Here is a 25,226-nt window from a genome sequence, read left to right as displayed (position 1 = left end):
TTTTCTCTATCAATTGCTCTGATCATGTGATTTTTCTTCTTTAGCCTGTAAATATGGTAGATTACATTGATTGGTTTTCTAACATTGAACCCGCATTGCACCTTGAACTAAACCCCAGTTAGTTATGGTGTATGATTCTTTTTATATAGTACTGAATTCTATTTGCTGATATGTTGATAAGGAGTTTTATTTCTGTATTCATGAGGGATGTTCTGTAGCTTTTTTTGGTTTTTGTTGTTTTGGTACTGTCTTTGTCTAGTTTTGGTATCAGGATAATTTATGCATTTATTGGCGTGATAAAAATCATATGATTTCTTCATTTATTTTGTTAATGTAGTGAAATGCATTGATCTCTAAAACGTCGAACCAACCTTACATCCCAGGAGTAAACACCTAAATAATCATGATCTATTATCCTTTTAAAAATATATTGCTGGGTTTGATTTATTAATATTTTCTTGATGATTTTTGGCCTATATTTTGTACAGGATATTGATCTATTTTTTTCTTTTCTCGTAATGCCTTTGTCAAGCTTTCATATCAGGGTTATGTAGGTCTTGTTGAATGAGTTGGGAAATGTTTCATTCTCCTGTATTTTCTGAAAGTTTGTATAAGATTGGCATTATTTCTTATTTACATGTTTGATAAAATTCACTGGTAAAGCCATCTAGGCCTGGAGTTTTCTTTGTGGGGAAGTTCTGTTTTTTTTATTTTTATTTTTTGTGAGGAAGAGTAGCCCTGAGCTAAGATCTGTTGCCATTCCTCTTTTTTTGCTGAGGAAGATTGGCCCTGGGCTAACATCCATGCCCATCTTCCTCTACTTTATATGTGGGATGCTTGCCACAGCATGGCTTGATGAGTGGTGCGTAGGTCCGTGCCCAGGACCTGAATCTGTGAACTCTGGGCTGCTGAAGCAGAGTGTGTGTGAACTTAACCACTATGCCGCTGGGCTGGCCCCGGTGGAAAAGTTTCAGATTGAAGATTCAATTATTTTTCTTGTAAATAAAGTTCATCTTTTAGAGTTATATTAGGTTCTCAGCAGAATTGAGCAGGTAGTACAGAGAGTTCCCATATACCTTCTGCTCCCACACATGCATAGCCTCTCCCACTATCAACATCCTGCACCACAGTGGTACATTTGATACAATTGATGAATATTCTTTGACACATCATTGTCACCCAGAGTCCATAGTTTACGTTAGGGTTCACTCTTCATGTACATTCTATGGGTTTTGACAAATGTATAATGACGTGTATTCACCACTATAGTATCATACAGAATAGTGCTCTGTCTGTTCATCCTTCCCTTCCCCCAAACCCCTGGCAACTACTCATCTTGTTACTGTCTCCATAGTTTTGCCTTCTCTAGAATGTCATATAGTTGGAGTCATACAGTATATAGCCTTTTCAAATTGGCTTCTTTCGCTTAGTAATATCCTTTTAAGTTTCCTCCATGTCTTTTCATGGCTTGGTAGTTCAGTTCTTTTTAGCACTGAATAATGTTTCACTGTCTGGATGTACCACAGTTTATTTATCCATTCACTTACTGAAGGACATCTTGGTTGCTTCCAAGCTTTGGCAGTTATGGATAAAGCTGTTATAAGGATCCGTGTTCAGGTTTTTGTGTGCACGTAAGTTTTCAACTCATTTGGGTAAATACCAAGGAGTGTGATTGCTGGGCCACATGGGAAGAGTGTATTTAGTGTTGTAAGAAACTGCAAACTGTCTTCCAAAGTAGCTGTACCGTTTTGCATTCTTACCAGCAATGAGTGAGAGTTCCTCTTGGTCCACATCCTCTCCAGCATTTGATGTTGTCAGTGTTTTGGATTTTGGTCATTCTAATAGGTGTGTAGTAGTATCTCATTGTTCTTTTCATTTGCATTTCCCTAATGACATGTGATGTGGAGCAACTTTTCATATGCTTATTTGCCATCTGTATATCTTCTTTGGTGAGGTGTCTGTTCAGATATTTTGCCCATTTTTTAATCAGATGGGTCATTTTCTTATTGTTGTGTTTGAGTTCTTTTTTTTTTTTTTTAATAATTTTATTTATTTATTTTTTCCCCCAAAGCCCGAGTAGATTGTTGTATGTCATAGCTGCACATCCTTCTAGTTGCTGCATGTGGGACGTGGCCTCAGCATGGCCGGAGAAGCGGTGTGTTGGTGCGCGCCCGGGATCGAACCTGGGCCGCCGGCAGCGGAGCACGAGCACTAAACCGCTAAGCCACGGGGCCGGCCCTAAATATTAGCAGTAGAGTTTCTCTACTTTTTTTTTTTTTTTTCTGAGGAGATCAGCCCTGAGCTAACATCTGCCAATCCTCCTCTTTTTTTTTTTTTTGCTGAGGAAGACGGCCCTGGGCTAACATCGGTGCCCATCTTCCTCCACTTTATATGGGACGCCGCCACAGCATGGCTTACCAAGCAGTGCGTCGGTGCGCGCCCGGGATCCGAACCAGCGAACCCCGGGCCGCCGCAGCGGAGCGCGCGCACCTAACCGCTTGTGCCACCGGGCCGGTCCCAGTGTTTGGGTTCTTTATATACTTTGGATAAGTCTTTTATCAGATATGTCTTTTGCAAATATTTTCTCCCAGTGTATGGCTTGTCTTCTCATTCTCTTGACAGATTCAGTTTTTAAAACAGGTATAAAGCTTTTCAGATTTTCTGTTTCTTCTTGTATCAGTTTTGGTAACTTTTGTCTTTCAAAGAATTTCTGTTTCATCTAAGTTGTCAAATTTACTTGCATAAAGTTCTCTTTCTCTCTCTCTCTCTTTTTTTTTTTTTTTGGTGAGGAAGATTGGCCCTGAGCTAACATCTGTTGCCAGTTTTCCTCTTTTTGCTTGAGGAGGATTGTCGCTGAGCTAACATCTGTGCCAGTCTTCCTCTATTTTGTATGTGGGACGCCACCACAGCATGGCTTGACAAGCAGTGTGTAGGTCTGCGCCTGGGATCCGAACCCCGCGACCCTGCGCTGCATTAGCGGAGCGCACAAACTTAACCACTATGCCATCGGGCCAGCCCCTAAAGTTACCTTTTTAATGCCTGTGAACTCCCCTTGTTCATTCCTGATACTGACAATATGTTTTATCTCTTTTTCTTCATTGGTTAGGGATTTGTCAACTTATATTAATATTTTCAAAGAACTAATTTTTAGTTTTGTTTATTTTTCTTAATTGTTTCCTATTTCATTGATTTCTACTCTTTATTTCTTTTCTAATACTTTGGGTTAATTGACTCTTTTTTTCCTAGCTTCTTAAGATGGAAGCTTCAATCATTGGTTTTAAATCTTTCTTCTTTTCTAATATAAGCATTTGAAGCTATAAATTTCCCTTTAAGCACTGTTTTAAGTGCATCCCACAAATATTGGTATGTTGTATTTTCATTATCATTGAGTTTGAACTATTTTCTAACTTCCCTTTTGATTTCTTTTTCAACCCATATATTATTTAGAAATGACTTACTTAATTTCCAAATGTTTGGGAATATTTGAAATATCTTATTATCAATTTTGGATTTAATTCTGTTGTGTACAAAGAATATACTCTGTCTGATTTCAGTCTTTTGAAATGAATTGATGCTAGTTTAAGGCACAGCATCTGTTGGTGAACATTTCATGTGGACTTGAAAAGAATGTATATTCTGTAGTTGTGAGGTGCAGTGCTCTATAATGCCTTCAGTCAGCTTTTTAAAAAAATTTTGTCCAGAATTTATCATCATCGGCGAGAGGGTTAGTCTGATATGAGCTACTCTGACACTACCAGTATTATTTTTTTATGTATTATTTCTTCATAATATATTCTCTTAGGAAGCATTCTGGTGGCAGATATAATAAAATGTAATAGATTATAAACAGGTTATAGTTTGTGTGATTTAATGTCTAGGTAAATATTATCTTCATCTAGTACATGTGCTTTAAAGCAATTATAAGATCTTTATGTATATTAAATGATATTGCTTATTCATTAGTATGCATACTCATACTGAAAAAAAGTTTTATTTTTTATGCTTTATTACCTCAGTTAAAGATGTGACAAAATACATATTAAGCAACAGCTGGTACAGAGCTTGACATAGTATTTGCTGAAATTAATTAAAGCTTTGTCTGTTTCTTAAGGTACACTGCATGGTTCCTTCTCTCTACTGTGGTCCCACATTTGAAACATGGCTACGGATTGGCTGGGCAGTATTGTGTCCATCAACTGTGGAGATAGCTTGGGTGTCTATCAGGGAAGAGTGTCAGCAGTGGATCAGGTCAGCCAGACCATTTCTCTCACCCGGCCTTTCCACAATGGAGTGAAGTGCCTCGTGCCAGAAGTCACCTTCAGGTGAGCATCCTCACTGATTTTTCTAAATCCAGTCTGGTGGTCTGTGGAGTTTGAACCTAAGTCTGATTGCCAGTATTCTCTTGCAGAGGGCTGCTTTTGAGTAAAACCTTGTCAGGAGTGACATTTTGCAGTCTTAGATCTTAGAGTCCAGCTACTATTTCAGCAGAGACTTTGTATCGTAATTAGCTTCCAACTAATGATTCAGGGTTTGTGAAACATTTTTCTTATGTGTTTCAAGCACACAATATTACATTATTTAAATGGGTCAAATTCAGAATAACCTTTCTGTTTTCCTTTAGGGTTTCAGATTTTCTTTCTCAGCGTTATGTTATTTGCACTTTCTTACATCTAAGGTCTTTATTGATTTTTTTCCCCCTGCATAAATGTATCTGTCTTTGTAGATTTGTATTATAATTTATCTCCAAAAGTACATTGTAGCCAGTAGCTAAAGTCCTTAGTTACAGGAATGTATTTTTCTTGGTGTTTGCCAACAGATCTCAAGTTCAGTTGTCCTCACATCTCTCTTTTCACCAGTTTGGCAGACCACCTCCCTTTCTTATGTTTTTTTTTTTTTTTTTAAAAATGACTGTCCAGCACGAGGTTCCTTGACTTTCTGAACAATACTCACTGTAGGTTCCATTCGTATTTGTTACCTCCTCTGAAGTCTTAATAGAACAAATACCCTTTGTGTTCAGGGCTAACCTTATCATGTATGCTTTATATGCTATCCTTTTCTATCTCCTTTGAGACACTACTCCATCTCTTTTTTGTTTTCATTTTCCACCTTTGTACTATCTCTATCTTCTCGGCATTCTGACATTCCCAGACCTCCCCCGTAGTAAAAACACTACCCCCCACACACATTGCATTTGCCACTGGATGTATCCCTCCTGTCATATCCCTTCTCTTTATACCCACAGTTCTTTTCAGAGCAAAACAATCTGCCTTCAATCCCTTTGTGGCCTCATTCTCTAGTCCCTCCTTACCCCACCATTATCTTTTTTCTAACTTGACCATCTTGCCAGACTAGCTCTTGCCAAGGTTACAAATGACCTAATTGCCAAATTCAGTTGCAGTGTCTCAATTCTAATCTTATTCAAATGCTTCCTAACTGTTGAAGTACTCTCTTCTTTTAGTTTCTCTGTCACTCCTTTGGGCTTTCTTTCCATGTATTTTTCCATTCCTTTACATCTTCCATCCCCGCCCCCCCACCCAGGTTCCTTTTCTTCTACTCACTCCTTAAGATTGATTTACTCGAAGTTCTGTCTTTGATTCTTGTCTCTGTCTGTACTCTCTTTAGACAATCTTATGTGTACCTTCTTATACATTAATGAGACCCCAAATCTTTATTTATTTATTTTAATTTTTTCTTTTTATTTTTTTGTAAAGATGGTGTTGGACTTGGGGACAGGAGAGCCCACAAGGAAAAGTAGTGTACCTTCTACTCCCGCCCTCTTTTTTTTTTGAGGAAGATTGGCCCTGAGCTAACATTTGTTGCCAATCCTCCTCTTTTTTTCTTTTTTCTCCCCAAAGCCCCAGTACATAGTTGTATATCCTAGTTATAGGTCCTTCTGGTTCCTCTGTGTGGGACACCGCCTCAGTATGGCTTGATGAGCGGTGAACAGGTCCACGCCCAAGGTCCAAACTGGCGAACCCCAGGCCGCCGAAGCGGAATGCGTGAACTTAACCCCTACGCCACTGGGTCAGCCCCCCAAATCTTTAATTTAAACCCATCATCTTAGCTCCAGACACTTTATTTTAATTGTCATGTCCAGGTGGATATCCCACAAGATGTCTTAAATTTAAGATTTTCAAAGCTGAACTCATTATGTTACCTACAGATTTCTTCTTCCAAAGGACTAGTTAATTTGTGGCTGACACCTCTCACCCAAGTTAGAAGCTTAGGAATCATCATAAATTCTTCTCTCTTTGATCTTCATGTTCAGTTAGTCAGCAAATCCTGTGGATTCCAAATGTCTCTTGGTTCCATCCTCCCTGCTCCCTTTGCGTTGTCACTTGCCCTGTTCATCTCCTCTTATTTCTTGTCTGGTCTCCTGACTGGTGCTCTTGCCTTTAGTTTCTCCACTTTCCCTGCAACCACCAGAAAAATCCGTTGTGATTATAATCTGGCCCCTGATTACCTCCACAGCCTTACCCCCTGATGGCCCTCCACAAGCATCCTTCCCTCTAGTAATACCATAACATTTGCAGTTCCTCAAATGGGCCACATTTTCTCAATCTCTGAGCCTTGGCCTGAGATGTCCCTCTCCCTACCATACTCTGCTTGGCCAACTCTTATTTCCCCCCCGCACCGAGGCTTAGTTTAAATGTTTTATCCATCTCTGCCAGACTAACTTATATATTTTGTTTTGGGGCTCTCTAGTCCCCTATGCACACCTCTGTCATAGTATGTAACACTTTTGATTGTCTACTTGTCTTTTCTGCTGACCAGAGCGTGAGTTCCTCGTGGGCATGTATTGCTTTTCATCTCTATGTACCCCATTGCTAGCACAGGGTTTACCACATTATAAGTACTCTATATATGCCTACTGAATGAGTGAGTGAGTGAATGAATGAAAAAAACCATTAAGCATTCTGGAAATCTAAGATGCTAATGATAGTTTTGTGATTAACAGTAGGTCTCTTTAAAGGCCAGTGCTGTGTCAGTTGAATGTTGGTGGCTGAGCCTTGTCTTTGAGTGCTCTGCCACCTTTTCTAGTTTCTGCCTCTGATAACTCATTGAAATGCAGCCCTGCAAAGGTGTAGCTGGTTGCTATTGATCCTAGTTTCGTCACTGTTATCATTATTATAGTTTTGAGACTTGGACTCTTTTGTGTATTTCAGGGCCGGTGACATTACGGAATTAAAAATTCTGGAGATACCAGGTCCTGGAGAAAACCAACATTTTGGAGACCTTCATCAGACAGAATTAGGCCCCTCTGGTGTTGGGTACCAAGTAGGTGTCAATCAGAATGGCATGGGCAAGTTGGTCAAGAAGCCAACCTCTTCCAGCAGTGCCCCTCAGAACATCCCTAAGAGGACAGATTTGAAGAGCCAAGATGTTGCTGTTTCCCCCCAGCAGCAGCAGTGCTCAAAGAGCTATGTGGACAGGCACGTGGAATCCTTGAATCAGTCCAAAAGTTTCCGTCGTCGGCACAACTCCTGTAAGTTGGATCAAGTTGATATTTCTTCTTAACCTGATGTTTCAGGGCTATAAACTCTTAGCCACTGCTTTTCTTTAAACCAGTCCTTTATTACCCTAATAAAAAAGGATTTCTGGCGGAGCTTCACAAAAATTAGCATGGTTTTCTTATGCCAGGGCTATTCCCTCAAGATATTAAGGGAAAAGAAATAAGCTGTTAGAGACTCACACCAGTTCCCTGCCCTCTCCCACCACTTCCCTTCCTTCAAGAAAAGTCAGTGATCTGCCTAGAGGTCACATAGACGAAAGGGATGTTGTTTTTAATCTGGTAACTGATGGTGGTAGTGATGTCTGAGTTAACCCTGCACTTGGGCTCTTCCAGAGGATACTTGAATAACTTTTCTTCTTGTGATTTGGCTCCCATCCTCAGAGGAGAGGAAGGGACTAGTCTAGACATCTCTGTGATCTTATAGTTTCTGACAGACGGACAATTTTAAATTTGCTGTATTCCCTGTCTCTACTGGCACATCAAGGAGAACATGCACTGGTGTGTGTTGATACCTAGTTTTGTTAGGTACTAACAAATCATTGAATAGCACTTGCTCATTGTAGAATCAGTTAATTCACTAGAATCTGGTATGCTCTTTAACATATTCATTAGAATAATGTTATACTAGTGAATTATAACAGATTCACTAGAATCTGTTTGGCACCTGTATCAGGGGCCAACATTTTTAAGTTTTGAAAATGCCTGATTCCATGAATAAACTATTGCAATTTTGGAAATTTAAAAAAATGTATTTCAAGGCAGTTTCTTTCAGTGCTTCTTAAGTAACTATCTGAATTGACAACCATTGAAAACTTGAACTGAAATTGAGTTGTTCCTTCTCTGTATCCTTTGAAAAACTGTAGAATGCTTGGATAGAAATGGCTCTTTCCATTTAGACTTTAACTTTCTCTGCTTTGCTTTATTCTCTCTTTAAAAAAAAGTTTTTTCTGTACCAAAAATATTGACTTGTTTGTTAAAAGTTCAAATATTCAAGCAGTTTGTAATCTCTCATGCACTTGGAGATAATCTTCATTAGCAATTTATATATTATTTTTTCCTACATATTTTCCCCCATTATTAAAATCTTACATTACTGTGGTACATCTGTTAGAATTAGTAGACCAATATTGATGCATTATTATTAACTTGTTTGTTTACCTAATGTCTTTGTTTTCTTTTTTTTGTGTGTGAGGAAGATCAGCCCTGAGCTAACATCAGATGCCAATCCTCCTCTTTTTGCCGAGGAAGATCTGCCCTGGGCTAACATCCATGCCCATCTTCCTCTACTTTATATGGGATGCCGCCACAGCATGTCTTGACAAGCAGTGAGTTGGTGCGCGCCCGGGATCCAAACCTGGGAACCCCGGGCCACTGCAGTGGAGTGTGCACACTTAACCGCTAGGCTACCAGGCCAGCCCCCTTAGTGTCTTTGTTACAGGCTCCCATCCAGCATGCTACATTACATTTAGTAGTCATGTCTCCTCGTGGCTCTGACAGTTTCTCAGATTGATGAACATCAAAAACATTAGTTTTTGATGACCTACACAATTTTGATGAGTCCTGGTTAGGTATTTTGTAGAATATCCCTTGGTTGGTATTTGGTGTTTTTCTCATGATTAGACTGGGGTTATGTGTTTTGGGGAAGAAGAGCACAGAGATAAAGTGTCATTTTCATTGCATCATATCAGGGGTATGTACTATCGACAGGGTTTATGACTTGATGTTGACCTTGATTGCCTGGCTCAGGTAGTATATGTCAGGTTTCTCTTTTGTAAAGTTCTTTTTCCCCCCTTTCCATACTATGCTCTTTGGAAGGAGGTCACTATGTGCAGCCCACACCTAAGGAGTGGGGAGTTATGCCGATTATCCACATAAATTATTTGGAATTCTTCTGCACCAGACATTTGTCTCTTCTCCCTCATTGCTTTATTTATTCAATCATTTATTTTTATCAGTATGGATTCTTAAGTATTTATTTTATACTTCATATTATAATTCAGTACTGCTTTATTTTGATGCTCAAATTGTTTCAGCTTTGGCCACAGGGAGCTCTTTCAGTTGGCTTCTGTGTCCCTTTGACATGCCCTCATCATTGTGGGTGGTTTTTTCCCCCAGTACATCTTACTTTCTGGCACCAGGTTTATTTTTTATATTTCCTGCCCAGCCCTAGAGTCAGCCGTGTCTCCAAGGAGCCCTGTTTCCTTTTATTAGAGAATTAGGTATTACAAACCACAATCTGGGCTCAAGGTGTGTTCATGCTACTGGGTGTCACCCTTTCAGCTGACAGAGCGGGGGAATATATATGTGTACATTTAACGACTATATATACACGTCTATAAATATTTCTGTATGTAACCTTCTGTACTATATTAAACTAAATATGAGTTCATACTGATGTCTCCAACTCTAATCCATTACCATATGGATCCTTCTATCTTCCTTTTCTTATCTATAACCTCTCACTCCAACAGTGGGAAACCTGTCTCTTACCATGTGCCATCCATTGACATTTTAAATTATTCAATTCCAGTATATGTGTATAGCAGAGTACCCCCACTGCATTGTTTCATACATTTGTAACATTCTGCATTGTTGTCACATTCTGCATTCCATTCTGCGATCCTGCAACCTCCTCACTGATTTTTCAAGATTTGCCTACATTAAGGCTCACTCTTTGTGCTCTAAAGTTCTGTGGATTTTAACAAATACATAGTGTCTTGTATCCATCATTATAACATTATACAGAACCCATTGTGTTTCACCTATTCAGTCCTTCCCCTTTTCCCTCTGTGACCTCTACTCCTTGCCCCAGTGACTGCTACTGATCTTTTTACCGTCTCTGTAGTTTTTGCCTTTTCCAGAGTATGACATAATTAAAATCACACAGTATGTGGCCTTTTCAGACTGGCTGCTCACTTAACAGTGTGCATTTAAGAGTCGTCCGTGTCTTTTTGTGGCTTGATAGTTCATTTCCTTTTATTGCTGATTAATATTCCATTGTATGGATGTATCAAAGTTTGTTTATCCATTTACCTATTGAAGGACATCTTGGTTGCTTCCAGCTTTTGGTGATTATGAATAAAGCTGCTGTAAACATTTGTGTGCAGGTTTTCTGTGGTCATAAGTTTTCAGATCAGTCGAATAAATACCTAGGGATGCGATTGCTGGATGTTATGGTAAGACTGTTTATTTCTATTTTTTTCCCATTACTAACAATTATAGCAATTCTCTTGAAAGAGTGCAGTTAACTTCAAAACAAGTAATTTATTTGATCTTTTTAACAAGTCACTCTGATATATTAAAAAGTGGAGTCACTCTCAAAAAGTATACCCTGGTTGATGCTGCTTCTGCTTTTGCTGTTTAGTCCATTCCCTTTTCCTAGATTGTTAACTGCATGTAAATAAGGTAAAGAGATCATGGGCAGTAAAATGTTATTTTCTTTCAGAGAACTTCTTTTGAATCCAGATTGGTGTGGAAAATGTCTGTGGCCTGGGAATTTGATGATGAGATGTGGCTCAGAATTGGTTTGTGGTAGAAGGTAGATTTACATTTATTTTCTGTTCAGGGAGCCCTGTAAGATGAGTAGAAAAGTCTGCCAGAATTTGACTTACTTAGCATTTATATAGCATTTTAAAGATTCCAAGGAAATAAATAGGTTTCTTCCTGCCACAGTTGTAATGTAGGTTATCAGCCTTTTTCTCATTGATGAATGAAGAAATGGAGATTAAATATTTTTCTTATTAGAAATCTATAAATAGAATTTTATCTGGTATATTTACATTGATGTTGAGACTAGAAGCTTGATAAAGCTATAGAAATATAATCTGTCTTCAATTCTGATTTTTAAGTGTTCTTTCAGGGTTAGTAATGAGTTGTTGAGGGATTTGTTGGGTCTAGTTACCTAATCCAACATTGATGAGAAATTTAGCACAAGTGGATTTTAATCTCTTCCTTTAGGTTGAGGGCATGGTTATAAAGAATACTTTCTATGACCTTGGTCATTGAACTGACCACTCAGAATATTTGTCAAGTAGATGAATGGAACATCAGTCCCAGGGAGCAGAGGGAAACCACTTGAGGCCTGTTAAGGATTAAGGTCTGTGTATGCTCTGTTCATTGTAACAGTGATCCCACCATCTGAGGTCAGAAAGTTATTTTTGTCAAGTTTTCATGGTCTCACTGAGGTCCTACTTCTTAACTTCCTTGGGTGTGCTTCATATATCTAACAGACTTGAAAACCCTGGTGCTACTGCTGGAGCCCGAGAAGTTGACTGATTACCAGGGCCTAGAATTTGGGATTTGAAAAGAAGGTCCCAGATACTCTCAGGCACCTCCTCACGAAGCCTGTTGAGTCTGGCACTAAAATCTTTGCAGTTTGACCTTCAGGTGCCCTTTAGCGTGCTAAGTGCAGGACAAAGTTCCCCTTTACAATATGTGTGTGACAAAAACCAATAAATAAGTGGTACTGAGAGTTATACAACAATGGGTTTGTTATAAGTTATCCTGGCCAAAGGGCCTCTGTGCCAAAGGCTGGCAGCAAAATGGCACAGAAAGATGGCCAACCTCCAGTCTTAACGCATACTTGGCCTTTGTAATTGAAAGGTAAAGAAATCTGGGAAGCACTGTTTATCTTTTCCAAGGGAAGTGCTTTTCTCTCCCAGTGGCCAAAGGCCAGTTTAATACAGAGCCAGGCCATTTAGGCTGAGTAAGCCAAGTATTGAGACAGCTTATTCACCCAGGATTTCCCAATATTGTATTAAAGTATGAGGAAAGGCAAGAATATGAGACAACTGAGCATGTTAGTCTGCCTTTCATTTATTTTATATTCTCCTATCTTTTTCTTGCTGACCTGTAATGTCAGTATTCCCTCTTGGAAATTTTTTTCACTCCCTGCTTTCCTGGAACATAGCTGGTCCTCAGTGTGTATTTGTTTAATGAATGGGAGATCTGTATTCAGAGGGAGCGTGAGAAAATACCTGATACCTTCTGAAGACACAACTCTGAGTTTGGTTGCAACAAGTTATATTTGCAGAGTCCTATGGCCAAGCCAGAAATGGTTTCGTATTTTGCTTCTTTTACCCTGTCTTCTCTCCCATTGAATTAATTGCTTATCTTCATCTGTCATTGTGATAGGTCCAGGATAGTTCATTGTCAGTTCATACTGGACGTGACTGAACCCTTTTCCTCTGAAGCCCTTGCCTCATACCTTCTCTTGTATTATTGTTGACAACTTCATCTTCCTGTCCTTTTCAGTCACGCAACCCATTTGCCATAGTTTTTGATGACTCCCTTTTTTTTCATGTGTAATCTCAAGTTGCCTTTTCTTTATAACCTCTTAAGACTCTTAACTTTTACTATTTGGTTGGTTTTTTGTTTGTTTGGTTTTTTGATATGGCTGTTTTTATTTCTTAATTCAGCACAGCTTTGTGTACTTATGATGAATCAGGCATAGTATTGGGTGACAGGTCTGAATGACATGGTTCTGCCCTCTCTTGGCTTACAAGCACCTTGGGGAGTTAGTGTAAGAACACAGGTAACTACAGAACAAAATAAGTAGTATAGGGTAGGTGCTAGATGAATGGTACCCATCTGCTGCAAGTGGTGAGATGGGAGTGATTTTTCAGCTGGTATAGTCAGAGACGGCATGTTTGGGCTGAGTCTATAACAATAAAAATGAGAAATAGCTTAAAAATTCATCAGTAGACATGGTATATATATCAATATGGTATAATGTATAATTTATGCAGCCATAAAAAAATAAGATATTTGGAGAAAGCTGTTAGGAAACAGGAAGAAGCTCCTAAGCAAGAAAGCAGGATGCAAGACTTCTTAAGATGGATGCATATTTTTGACTAAAAGGAAATACATCAAAATGTTAAGTGAATGTTTGCAATTTTCTGTATATTTTATGCATTATCTACTGTGAACATTTATTGACAAAAAGTTATTTTTAAAAAAGGAATACTTGTTTTCTGTTGCTTTTGAGTTCCTTTTTTACCATTGTGCTGTATTGAATAGGTTTTTTGCTTTTGTCTTGTATCCTCATTTTCTACTCATGATCGTCTCTGCTAGTTCTTTTAGTTGTGCCTAAGTCTGTCTGAGTTACATGGTTTCCCTATTTTTGTTTCCACGTTTTGATATATGGAAATAGCGTGGAATTTGGAATCTGGAGATCAGAGTTCAAATCCTGATTCAGACATTTATTAGCTATGTAAATTTGGAGCACCCTTAGTTTGTGGAATCAGGTTGTTTTGAAGACAAACTGAGATAGTGTGTATCAAAGCCTAAGATGGTGCCCCAGGCACATGGGTTCTGCAAGATGACGAGTGGTGGGAGTCCTTAGTGTCTTTCTTCCTTTATTCTCAGCTAGTAGGTGACCAAAGACAATAATAACCATCTTAAAGTATTTTCATGCTTCTCTGATACCTTATCATACTTTGAGTTTTATAAGAATTAATGAAGTAATCTTTGTGAAAAAGCTCATGGTAAATGTTAAAGTACATGGTAAATGTTAAAGATGATATCAGTTAGGATGCTCTGGCTGTGAGTAACAGAAAACACTATTCAGAGCTCAAATGATAAAGAAATTATGTTGCAGTAAGTCCTGAGGTTGGACGTTTCTGGGTATAATACAACCAGAGTTTCAGATTTGTTTCTCTGAAGCTCTCCTTTGTGTATCAGCCTCGTCCTCAAATTGATACTAGCTGCCTCCAGCAGTTCCATATGTCTCATCCAGATTTAACATTCTTCAGAAGGAGAAAAGACACTGTCTCTTCCAGTATCTTTAACAGGGTTTCTCAACCTCAGTACTCTTGATATATTGGGCCGTATAATTTTTGTTGTGGGAGACCGTCCTGTGCATTGTAGGGTGTTTAGCATCCCTGGACTCAGCCTACTAGATGCCAGTAGTACTCCCCAACCACCACAAGTTGTAACAACCAAAAATGTCTCCAGACATTGTCAAATGTCCTGTGGGGCGCAAAATTGCCGCTGATTGAGAACCAGCTGTTCTTCAGCAGTGAGGAAACCTTCATCAGAAACTGCTGCAAGATCTCCCTCCCGCCAGCCCCTGCCCCATCATGTCTTCTGGGACAATATTGCTTCACATGCCCATGCTTATTAAATCAATTATTGGCACCACTTGATCAATTTAGAAATTAATCAGCTCCCTAACCTGAGAGGGTTTTGTTCTGAGGGTAGAGGGGTCTGGAGTTGGACAAGCAGTAATAGAGTCTGCTAACAGGGGAAAAAAACACTCACTCTAAAATTGCTTACCTGGGGCCGGCCCCGTGGCTTAGCGATTAAGTGCGTGCACTCCGCTGCTAGTGGCCCGGGTTCAGATCCCGGGCGTGCACCAATGCACCGCTTGTGCGGATGTGGTGAGGCAGCGTCCCACATACAGCAACTAGAAGGATGTGCAGCTATGACATACAACTATCTACTGGGGCTTTGGGGAGAAAAAGAGAAAAAAAGGAGGAGGATTGGCAATAGATGTTAGCTCAGGGCCGGTCTTCCTCACACAAAAAAATAAAATAAAATAAAAATAAAATAAAATTGCTTACCTGTGGCCGGGGCCTATTGGAAGTGCCATGTTGGAAAATGCAGGCAGTTTGACTATTGGTTCTGCAGGAGTGCCTTGGAATGATAGTAAAGGGATGAGTATAACATTAGATGAGGACTGGGGTTATATTGGTATTGTTCACTGTTGACTCTGCACCTAGCACAAATCCCAGTAGATAGCAGATACTTACAATTTTTTTGAATAAGTGAGTATAGAGGAATGCTGATCAGAATACTCTCATGAGTGAAATGGTGTTTTGGATTCAGTGAGCAGTGGTGTGATTATAAATGCGGTTGACGTGAAGAGACTGACGTAGACACCCCCCTTCCTTTCCTCCAAATAAACTATATTCAGCTTCACAGGAATTATGCTTTGGCCTAAATAGTGCCTTAAAATAAGCCTGAAGTAGTTGAGTCATAATATTGATATTATTTCATTAGGTTTCTTGTACTTTCTCTTTCAGAACTAATCATTTCTATGACATTGATAAGAACTCTTGATTGGCTCACCAATTTATTGACTTCTACCATACCTACGTATTATATATATTAGATATGAGACATAAGGATACAAATTAAAAAGGATTAGGTAAACATGAAGTGAACTATTTTACAGTAATATTTTAGTGGTTCAAAATATGGTTCAATGGTTCAAAATAATTTTTGCTTATTAAAAAACTAATATTTGGTTAGAACAGAGTGATTAACTATGAATCATTGACTTTTGGGGGGAATGGGGGAGGTGATGGATATATTTATTACCTTGATTGTGATGATGGTATCACAGGTGTATGCATATGTCCAAACTCATCAAATTGTATACATTAAGTATATGCAGGTTTTTGTATACCAGTTGTACCTCAATAAAGCTGTAAAACAAACAAACAAAAATAGCGATGCACCTCATGAGCAGATGAAGCCCCGGCGCATCTTTGCTTGGCTCCCAGGGGTCAATCCAAAGCAGCAGTAGAACTTGGCTGACTCTGTTTCTTTAGTATTTTCCCCTTCTACTAATTTTGTGGTTTTGCTTTGTTTTCAGTTGGTTAACAGCTAAGCTGTCCCCATTGGTAGCAGCAGTGATTGGAAATGTTTGGCTTTATGGTTTGAACGCTTGATGATCTCTGTAAAAGGATTAATATTTCTAGATATCTAATCTCTGTTGGGAGGGAGACAGCAGAGAATCTGGTTTGTTAGTCTTTTTTTGTTTTTTTCTGTTTGTCTACTTTGAGCTCAAATCAATTAAGATTTTCATGCCCACTGGGAGAAGATCGGCTCTTTGATATCTAGACTGGTGAGTGTTTATATTTCTGTGTTTACTCTTGACACATATCTGAGATTTTAGTTTTGAAGCTATAAGCTCTATTTCTCTGTATGTATATGTGTCTGTAATTCAGAAAGGTCTTTACCTTTGCAAACTAAAAAGGATTAGATGAACATGAACTGTTTTTATAGTAATATTTTATTGATGGTTCAAAATATTTTTTGCTTATTAAATATTAATATTGGGCAAGAACAGAGTAATTAACTTTGAGTCATTAAATTTTAAAATCTTAGTATACCACTAAGGAAAATAGTAACCACACTAATTATTTCAGAAAAAATTTAATATAGAGAATGGGTTAAGTAGGTGTTGGAAGACTAAAAAAGCAAAAAGAGACGTTGAGGGAGGGGAAACAAAGGGAAGAGGTTGGGGTTATCAGAATCTTGAAGTTCAGAGAAGGGGCTTCACAGAGTTGGTGCCAGTACTTCTGGCGGGGTGCAGTGAAGCTGGTTCTGTCTACGCGTGCCAGGAGGAAAAGCTGGAGACTGGAACCAACTGCCAAGGCAGTGCTGGTGCAAATAGCAAGCAGACAAAAAGGAGCAAGTCCCTTCTCCTTCCTTCTTTCTCCTTCCTCTTGGTGTCTTCAAGTATCTGCTGCTGGTGATGGACCCTATCAGGAAGCCAGCTAAAGAAGGAAAAATGTAGTTTGTAGAGTTGCAGCCCTGCATCACAGAGAGTGAGTGTGGAGTTGAAAGACAATAGTTTAATAAGTGACATACTTAACACTTTGAATGAGACAGAGATTCAAAGAACTGATCCCGGGTTCAGTTAATTTTTAAATTTTTCTTTATCATAACGTAAAGAATACCTCTGAGAGGCATGATGTATGGCAGAGTGAGCAGACTTTCTGTAAAGGGTCAAGTGTTAAATATTTTAGGCTTTGCAGGCCATAAGGTCTCTGTCTCAAATACTTAACTTTGCCTTTATAGCACAAAAGCAGCCTTAGACAGTATATAAATGACTGTGACTGTGTTTCAGTAAAACTTTACAGAAACAGGCAATAGGCTGGATTTGGCCCCAGGGCTGTAGTTTGCAGACTTCTGATGTCGAGTATACACGTAGGGTGAAGTTAATCAATGATAGTCCGTATGGATTCATGTTTGGGATAACTTTGATACTTTTTAATTTGGGAGGCCACCTTCTTAGATCTGATGAGATTAGTTGTAAAAACCTCATTCTGGCTAAAGAAGGCCTATAAGAAGAATAGGGAAAATGTTAGCTCTGTATTCTCTCATTCACTTATGACTGTGGTATTAGTATTATCTTTAATACATAGTTTCTATATAGGAATCTTTTTAAGCTACTTATTTTTGTATGGTTTAGTTAAAAATTTGTATAGTTGCACAACAATGTGAATGTACTTACTACCACTGAACTATACACTTAAAAATGGTTAAAATGGTAAATTTTATGTTATGTATATTTAACTACAATAAAAAAATTGATGTAAAGCTACTTGCATGGATACACTTATGGAACATCACTCTTTCTTCAGGTATCTCAAATGCTGGCAGTGATTGGCTGGCATGAAATCTTATAAGGGTACCAATTTCCATCCATACATTAAATTCATAAAGCTTAAAGCTTAATTTCTTACTGTTTTTAGTTAAAAGAAAAAATAAATAGAATATTCAGTATCTTATCCCTGTATCCCAGTGGGTCATCCTGTACACTCCTGGGTATGCACACATCCACTGGAGAGAGACCACTGGGCTAGAGACCTAGGATGGTTTGATTTAATTTTGAGGGAGTGTATTGGTAATCTTGCAAACTAGACTTTTTCTCTAGTTCTTCCCCTGCCAATCTGTATTGCTAATGGTGTTATCCTGACCTTGTGTTTTCATGCCTGCTCTCCCATTCCTAATCCATCTCTGCTTTCTCATCCATATTTCAATGGCACTTTATATAAACTTCTATTATAACTCTCATCACATTCTATTTTTAGTTATTTACTTATATTTCTATTCTCCTCCTCTTTCGAGTAGCGTGTCTGGGTTATATACTATATGCCCAGCACCTAGCTTTGACACACAGGCATGCTCTCATTTAATGTTTTTATCAAATTATCGGAACTAATCCGTACTTTGACGAGCTTCTCAGTGGTTCATAATCTGAGCTCAGCCAACACTTCTTCCTCTTCATAATTTTGGTCAGCCTTAGTTTTCTTTCAGAGGCCTAAATCTCATGTTTACTGCCAGCACAGCCCTTTTCTGTACCAATATTTGGCATTAGGAAGACTTGGACGTGAGTTAGATTTGCACAATACACATCTTTCAGAATAATTATTGTAATTGATCTTGCTGATGTTGATTAATTTGTTAAAAAAAAATTTATTGACTGCCTACTATATGCTAGAAACCCTGCTGGGGATACCAGAGTGAGAGCATTTTACATACAAGGAAATTGAGAAGTTGGGTGACAGGTATAAGATAATATAACATGTTAATGACAGAACTGCAGCTAGACCCTAGGTCTCCTGACTCATGATCCGTTGGGTAGAAGGGAGTGCTGTGAGAAGAGTTAGAGCAGTATAGTTGGGATGATATGTGTGAGGGGGTTTGCTTGTGATCATTCTAACCTCTACTTGAATATTTTCAGTAAAATTGAGGAGCTCAGTCTCTCAAAAGGAAGTACATTACATTTATTTAGACTACGTTAGAGGTTCCTTTGGCATACCAGTCACCTGTTCTACCCTTTCAGGGTAGCCAGATGGGGATCAGAGTATAAACTCAATTCAGGATTCTCTGGGAATGGATGGTTTGGAGAATTCTGTAGGGTCTTCTGCCTTGGCTGCTAGAGGAGTAGTTAACTGACATATGGTGGCCAAATAGAGTCTCAGAGACAGAGGGTGGCTGGGTGCTCTGGTGCTGATGTGCATCTTGGTGTGGCCTCTACAGGATCAGGGCAATATGGTCTTTGTGATTATTTAATGGTTTAGAAATTACTTAGCCAGAAGTAATAAAATTCTGAGAAATCACATTAACCAAAAGATCTAAAAACAGGTTTAGGGGCCGGCCCGGTCACACAAGCAGTTAAGTACGCACGCTCCGCTGCGGCGGCCTGGGGGTCACCGGTTCGGATCCTGGGTGCGTACCGACACACCGCTTGGCAAGCCATGCTGTGGCGGTGTCCCATATAAAGTGGAGGAAGATGGGCATGGATGTTAGCCCAAGGCCAGTCTTCCTCAGCAAAAAAAGGAGGATTGGCAGATGTTAGCTCAGGGCTGATCTTCCTCACAAAAAACATAAATAAATAAAATAAAAACAGGTTTATAAGTCAAAATACCAACTTATAGTGGTAGATGTATATTTGGCTCAAGATCTGAAATCTGTCTAAACCAGGGGTTCCCTCCTGCTGGGGTCTAGAGACCAAATTAAAAATCAGAAGGTTGCTTGCTTTGTAGCATAGAATTAAAAGCCAGTTGAATAGTATCTTCCTGTGAACTTCAGGTTATGAGGACTTGGCCGCCTTTTACTCTGGGAGTATTTCTCTCTTAAACAGCTGCCAGACATTCAGAATCAAACCACCCTGACCTGTGGGAAGAGACTGCAGTATTCCTGCCCTTCTACTCCTTTTTTATATTCAGATGTCAAAGAAGCCTCTGTCATTACCAATTGCCCTATGAAGGGCAGAATTGGTTAAGATTTCCAGGAGTACTGCTTATTTTATATTCACTATTACTTGGGTAATATACAAAATCTGTTATTCCCTGAGATTTGTGGTAGTTTGTCCTAATATGATAGTATGTGGTAGTAAATCCTAATATAATTTAGGAATAGCTTATCTTTACCATCTTCACTTTGATTCTTATAACACTCTCCATAAAGGATTAATGTACTGTATTTTCTGTTTCCACTGAGCACTTTCTGTGGGCACCCTGACTTTAGTCCCTGTTTTTTTCTCCAGGGTCATCTAGTAGCAGGCACCCAAATCAGGCAACTCCAAAGAAAAGTGGCTTAAAGAATGGCCAAATGAAGAGTAAAGATGACGAGTGCTTCGGGGATGATATTGAGGAGATCCCAGACACAGATTTTGATTTTGAAGGGAACTTGGCCCTTTTTGACAAGGCAGCTGTGTTTGAGGAGATTGATACCTATGAGAGGAGAAGTGGTACCCGTTCCCGGGGCATCCCAAGTGAAAGGCCTACTCGTTACCGCCATGATGAGAACATCCTGGAGTCAGAGCCCATTGTCTACCGACGGATCACAGTGCCCCACAACGTGAGCAAGGAATTCTGCACAGGTGAGTTGCACCAGGTCCCACATCCCACTGGCCCCTCTTCCCTTTCTATTATGCTTGTAACAGAATGACCTAGATTCTGAGTCACAGTCTTGCACTAGGAATTAACTAAAGTGGCTTGTGGTTGGCCCCTTATTATTGTCTTTGGAGATTGTGACCAATACAACATCCTGCCTACCACTGTGGAGGGGCTGATTTCTCTACAGGTCCATTTGTATCTTGCAGCTGGCAGGATCTGGTCTGCTGTTTATGATTAATAATTAAAGACCTAGGGGCCAACTGTCTAGATTCACATAATCAGATCTATTTGCACTTTAGCTTCCCTGTTACTGCCTGTACATTTTCCCAGAAGTTCAACTCTGTTTTACTAGTTGTTTGCTGGAGTAAAACATAGTTGGAGATGAATTGTTGAAACCACTGGTTGAAAATAGGATTTCAATAAATTATCTTTGTTTACTACACTGTCCTCATCTTCTGCTAGCCCTGGTCATTGAGAGTTGGCTAGTCATAATTCTCATGTAACAAGGTAGTGCCTTGGTGGTTCTGTAGGTCACTGTATATGATAGTCTAGTCTATTACCTCAGTGATTTTTAGGTTTTTTTTTTTTTTAGCATTAGAATCTTTCCTCAAACATGTGGCATTTGAAGCAGATAAAAGCAGCTGTGGAAGAGGTGGTCTGCCTCATCCCTGTCCCTATCCTTTCCCCCTAAACCACGTTATTAACTGGGCTTCTTAGAATACAATTTGAATACTGTTATTATTGAATGATTTTAAGAGCTAAATGGAGAATCATAATTTTAGTAAGTAGAGAAGGAACTGAGTATAATATTCATTTTGGTTTGAAGTTTTGAATATAGGGTATATAAATCCTGAATGCAGGGCCGGCCCTGTGGCGTAGCAGTTAAGTGCGCGTGCTCCTCTGCTGGCAGCCTGGGTTCGGATCCCAGGCACGCACCAAGGCACCGCTTGTCAGGCCGTGCTGTGGCGGCGTCCCATATAAAGTGGAGGAAGATGGGCACAGATGTTAGCCCAGGGCCAGTCTTCCTCAGCAAAAAAAAGAGGAGGATTGGCATGGATGTTAGCTCAGGGCTGATCTTCCTTACCCAAAAAAAAAAAAAAAAAAAGATCCTGAATGCTAGTAGCAGTTACAGGGAGAATTTTGGAGACAGCTTAATTACATTTGGAGGAAAATCAGAGATAATGGGATGGCTTTTTTGCAGACAGCAGTATGGCTATATTGTATTTGGTTTTGCTGCGTATAGAAGCTTGCATGTGCTTGCCATGTTAGAAAAAAAAAAATAAGCAGACTGTCAGGCTAAGAAAGACTACTAAATTGTTTCCATCTTTCATTAGCAGACTGGCTGGCCTGCCTTTGCTGAGGTAGTTTCCTTAAGTGGCACCGACAGTGAGACTTGCTCAACTCTTGATTTTTACCCCCTGTGTAAAGGCAAACAGCCTAGCTCAGAATCAGACTTAAGTTGCCAGGTATTAAGCTTTTCAAAGGCAGCTATCATCCAGCAGGTCTGGTAGTACACTCAGACCCTGCCATCCATCCACCTCTGACTGCTCCCCTTTTTTCTGCCCTCAGTTGCAAAATAAGCTGCCTTTCTTGGTAGCTCTCTGAGCTATGGTGCTTGGGTCATGCAGAGTGATTTCCCTGAAATTCCTGAGCTTGGGGAGATTATAGCCTGCCTTGGAGTGAAGTGGCTAAAAGGGAGAGAATAACAGTGAGAATCAGTGAAGATTCTCAGATCTAAAAGAGCCTGAGAAAATGTTTGCTAAAGAAGACAAAGGGAGAGGAGAAATCGTTTCCTCCTACACACTTCACCTCCCCAGCTTGATCTTTGCACTTCGTTTAATTTAATGACAGAAGTAAAAAGTTCCCTCCTCTCATGTGAAATTATTTTTCCAGAATTGCCATTAACAAACATACTGCAAACCACATGTGCTTGTCCTTGGCCAAGAACTCAGGTATGGTGGTTTGTGGTATGTAGCGACCAGCTGCACTTCCCTGGCGATGATAGTGAGGGGACGAGAGGTCTTGCAGGCTAATAATGCCTTCTGGTTTTTCTTTGTGTTCTCAACAGTGAGAAGGAGTGAAAATGAAGCCCTTTTGCCAAGCAGGGTCTATGCTGGAAATAGAGCTAGTGAGCAGTTGCCTTGCTGAGCTGCTTCTCCTATAGGTGATTTTTATCTCTGCTCAACTCCAAGACACAAACCTCAAAGCAGCTTTTTACTGAGTGACATTCAGGTAGTGCAGAGCTGGAGATACTTTTCCAATTGAATCTACTATCCAAATGTTAGGATCAAAATAAGGCAAACCATCTGGAATATGTGGGGAAACAACCTAGAACCATAAAATGTTAGCGTTAGGTCACTTGATCACCTAGTATAGTTTTCTCATTTTATAGATGAGGACTTTGACGCCCAGGGAGGTAGAGGCTCTTAAAAACCTTCTCTATCACATTTTCTCTCCTCTTCTGAATGTGGATAAGTTAAATGGAAGAAGAATATAGTATAAGAAGAGAAGGGCAGTTTAATGGCAAAATAGACTGTAGTCTTTGCTTTTTAGTATTCCCTCAGAAATGAACCAGCTTACATCAGCAGTTGTGGAGAGTGGCCTGGATGGCTCCCCAGTCTAGCCTGTGGCATTCATGTCCTAGAACCCCAAATACCTTATTTCTGCTAATCCCCCGAGTCGCAAAGGAAGAACAACATGTTTACTACCCATTGGGTGATGGCTTGGTTTTAGGATTCCGACAGCTTGCTGCTAGTATCCTACACATGGACTGCATGCTAAGTGCTGTTAACAGTTTCTAAGCCATTCTTCTCTAATTACTCGTACTCCTCATGGAAATACTCTGCCAACTGTGTATGTGTGTGTGTGTGGTAGGGAGCAGTGTTATAAAAGGACTGTTGATTGGAAAAACATGTTCAGGAAGCAACTAAATTTAGCTCTTTGTTTAACCCAAATCTTTTCTCTCTGGAAAGCTCTTTTGGGTCTTTTGACAGTGCTGCTGTCTCCAACAGTCGTGGATTGTCAGACATTCCTCCAGCTTGGACCTACCTTGCTAAATAATGGTATCCAGTGGTCACATACATGTGTGTTAAGTTTGGCTATAAAATGCTAGATGTGTGTGAGCACTCGGTGTTCAGTGGTAAGAGGTCCCCAAAGAGCAATGGTTAGGAGAGTGGCAGGGCTTCAGAGAAGAATCTTTGCTCAACACTCTTAATATTCTAAAAGAGATACTTAAGATATTTTGGGTCAGTCAAAATACTGTGCTTATTATGTGTAAGCCGCCCTAATATGGTCTTTGCCTTCAAGTTATTAAAATGTACTTGGAGATGGAAAGATACCATATATGCCCAGAGTCCAGCGAGAGTGTGGATATTAAGAGCACTGGGTGTTGAGAGACACGAGAGGTCCTGAAGGCTGGGCTGATCAGGGAAGTCTTCACAAAGGGAGCAAGATAGAACCCTTGAAGCATGGGCAGGATTTCACCAGGCAGAGAGGAAGAGGATATTTGTGGGTAGGCTGGGCAGGTGCCGGTGAATAGTGTGAGTAAAGGGCTGTGTGGGAGATTAGCCATTGGCTGGTTTGGCCAGGGCACAGAGTTTGTGTGGGGAGTAGGCGGAATTAAAAATAGCTTTGTACCAGAGCACGGAGAGCCTTGTGTGTCAATGCTATCCTCATCCTGTGGCCTTGGGGAACAACTGAAGGATTCTGAAAATGACATGATCCAAAATCTCTTTTAGGAAGACTTTTACTCTTTAGGAAGACTGGTCTCATGAGAGGATTCAGGGTAGAATGAGAGGAGAGAGAGACCAGAGCAGAAGACCAGTTAAGTTAGGCTCATGTCATAACTAATGTACCAGGGATTTGGGCCTCTGAATGGAGAGGAAGACAAAGATATGAGAGAAATGACAAAAGGGAATTTGATAGGATTTGGTGATAGAAAATAGGTGGAAAGGAGTTGAGTGAGTGAGAGGATTCAGAGGCATTGGACCTGTGGGGCAGGAAGAATGGCAGGGAGAGTCTCAGTGTACAGTCAACATGCCGCATAACGACATTTTGGTCAACGACGGACGGCATAGACAAGGGTGGTCCCATAAGATTAGTACCATATAGCCTAGGTGTGTAGTAGGCTATACCATCTAGGTTTGTGTAAGTACACTCTATGATGTTCTCACAACTACAGGATCACCTAATGACGCATTTTTCAGAACATATCCCTGTCGTTAAGCGACGCATGACTGTAGTTTGTGTGAGTTAGTGGGCCAAGTCTATGTAGTTTTGTGATTTTCTTCCTGCAGTGCTTTGTGGCTGAGCCCAGAGAGAGTAAATAGAGTTGCCACACTGAGGGATAGAGAGGAGAGGGAGTTGTTAATTATTAAATGCTTCAGTGAGGGCGCTTCTGTGGAGTCAGGGAATTGAGTTATGTAGCCAAATGGAGGCTACGAAGCGTGTTTCCTTATCTGTAAAGTGGGATAATACATAATTAAATGAGATCATGTGGAAAAGCAGCTAGCAAAATGCTTGGCTTATAATTGTTATTCATTCAGTATTTGACTTCAAATGTGAATTGGAAAGCT

At 39.8% G+C, this 25,226-nt stretch overlaps 1 protein-coding gene across 2 annotated transcripts in view; it reads left to right on the top strand.

Moving 5' to 3' along the window:
* EDC3 (enhancer of mRNA decapping 3) overlaps window positions 1-25,226 on the top strand; it is a 57,328-nt gene that overhangs the window by 15,061 nt on the left and 17,041 nt on the right. For both annotated transcript variants that reach the window (XM_058542072.1, XM_058542071.1), the window contains exons 2-4: window positions 4,112-4,322; window positions 7,167-7,486; window positions 20,301-20,636. In XM_058542072.1, coding sequence (XP_058398055.1) covers window positions 4,159-4,322; window positions 7,167-7,486; window positions 20,301-20,636 — 820 coding nt within the window. In that variant the 5' untranslated portion in view covers window positions 4,112-4,158. The remainder of the gene's footprint in view (window positions 1-4,111; window positions 4,323-7,166; window positions 7,487-20,300; window positions 20,637-25,226) is intronic.

This window comes from Diceros bicornis, chromosome 5 (genome assembly GCF_020826845.1).
Source record: "Diceros bicornis minor isolate mBicDic1 chromosome 5, mDicBic1.mat.cur, whole genome shotgun sequence".
Classification (NCBI taxonomy): domain Eukaryota; kingdom Metazoa; phylum Chordata; class Mammalia; order Perissodactyla; family Rhinocerotidae; genus Diceros; species Diceros bicornis.
This window is presented reverse-complemented; position numbering and strand designations above follow the sequence as displayed.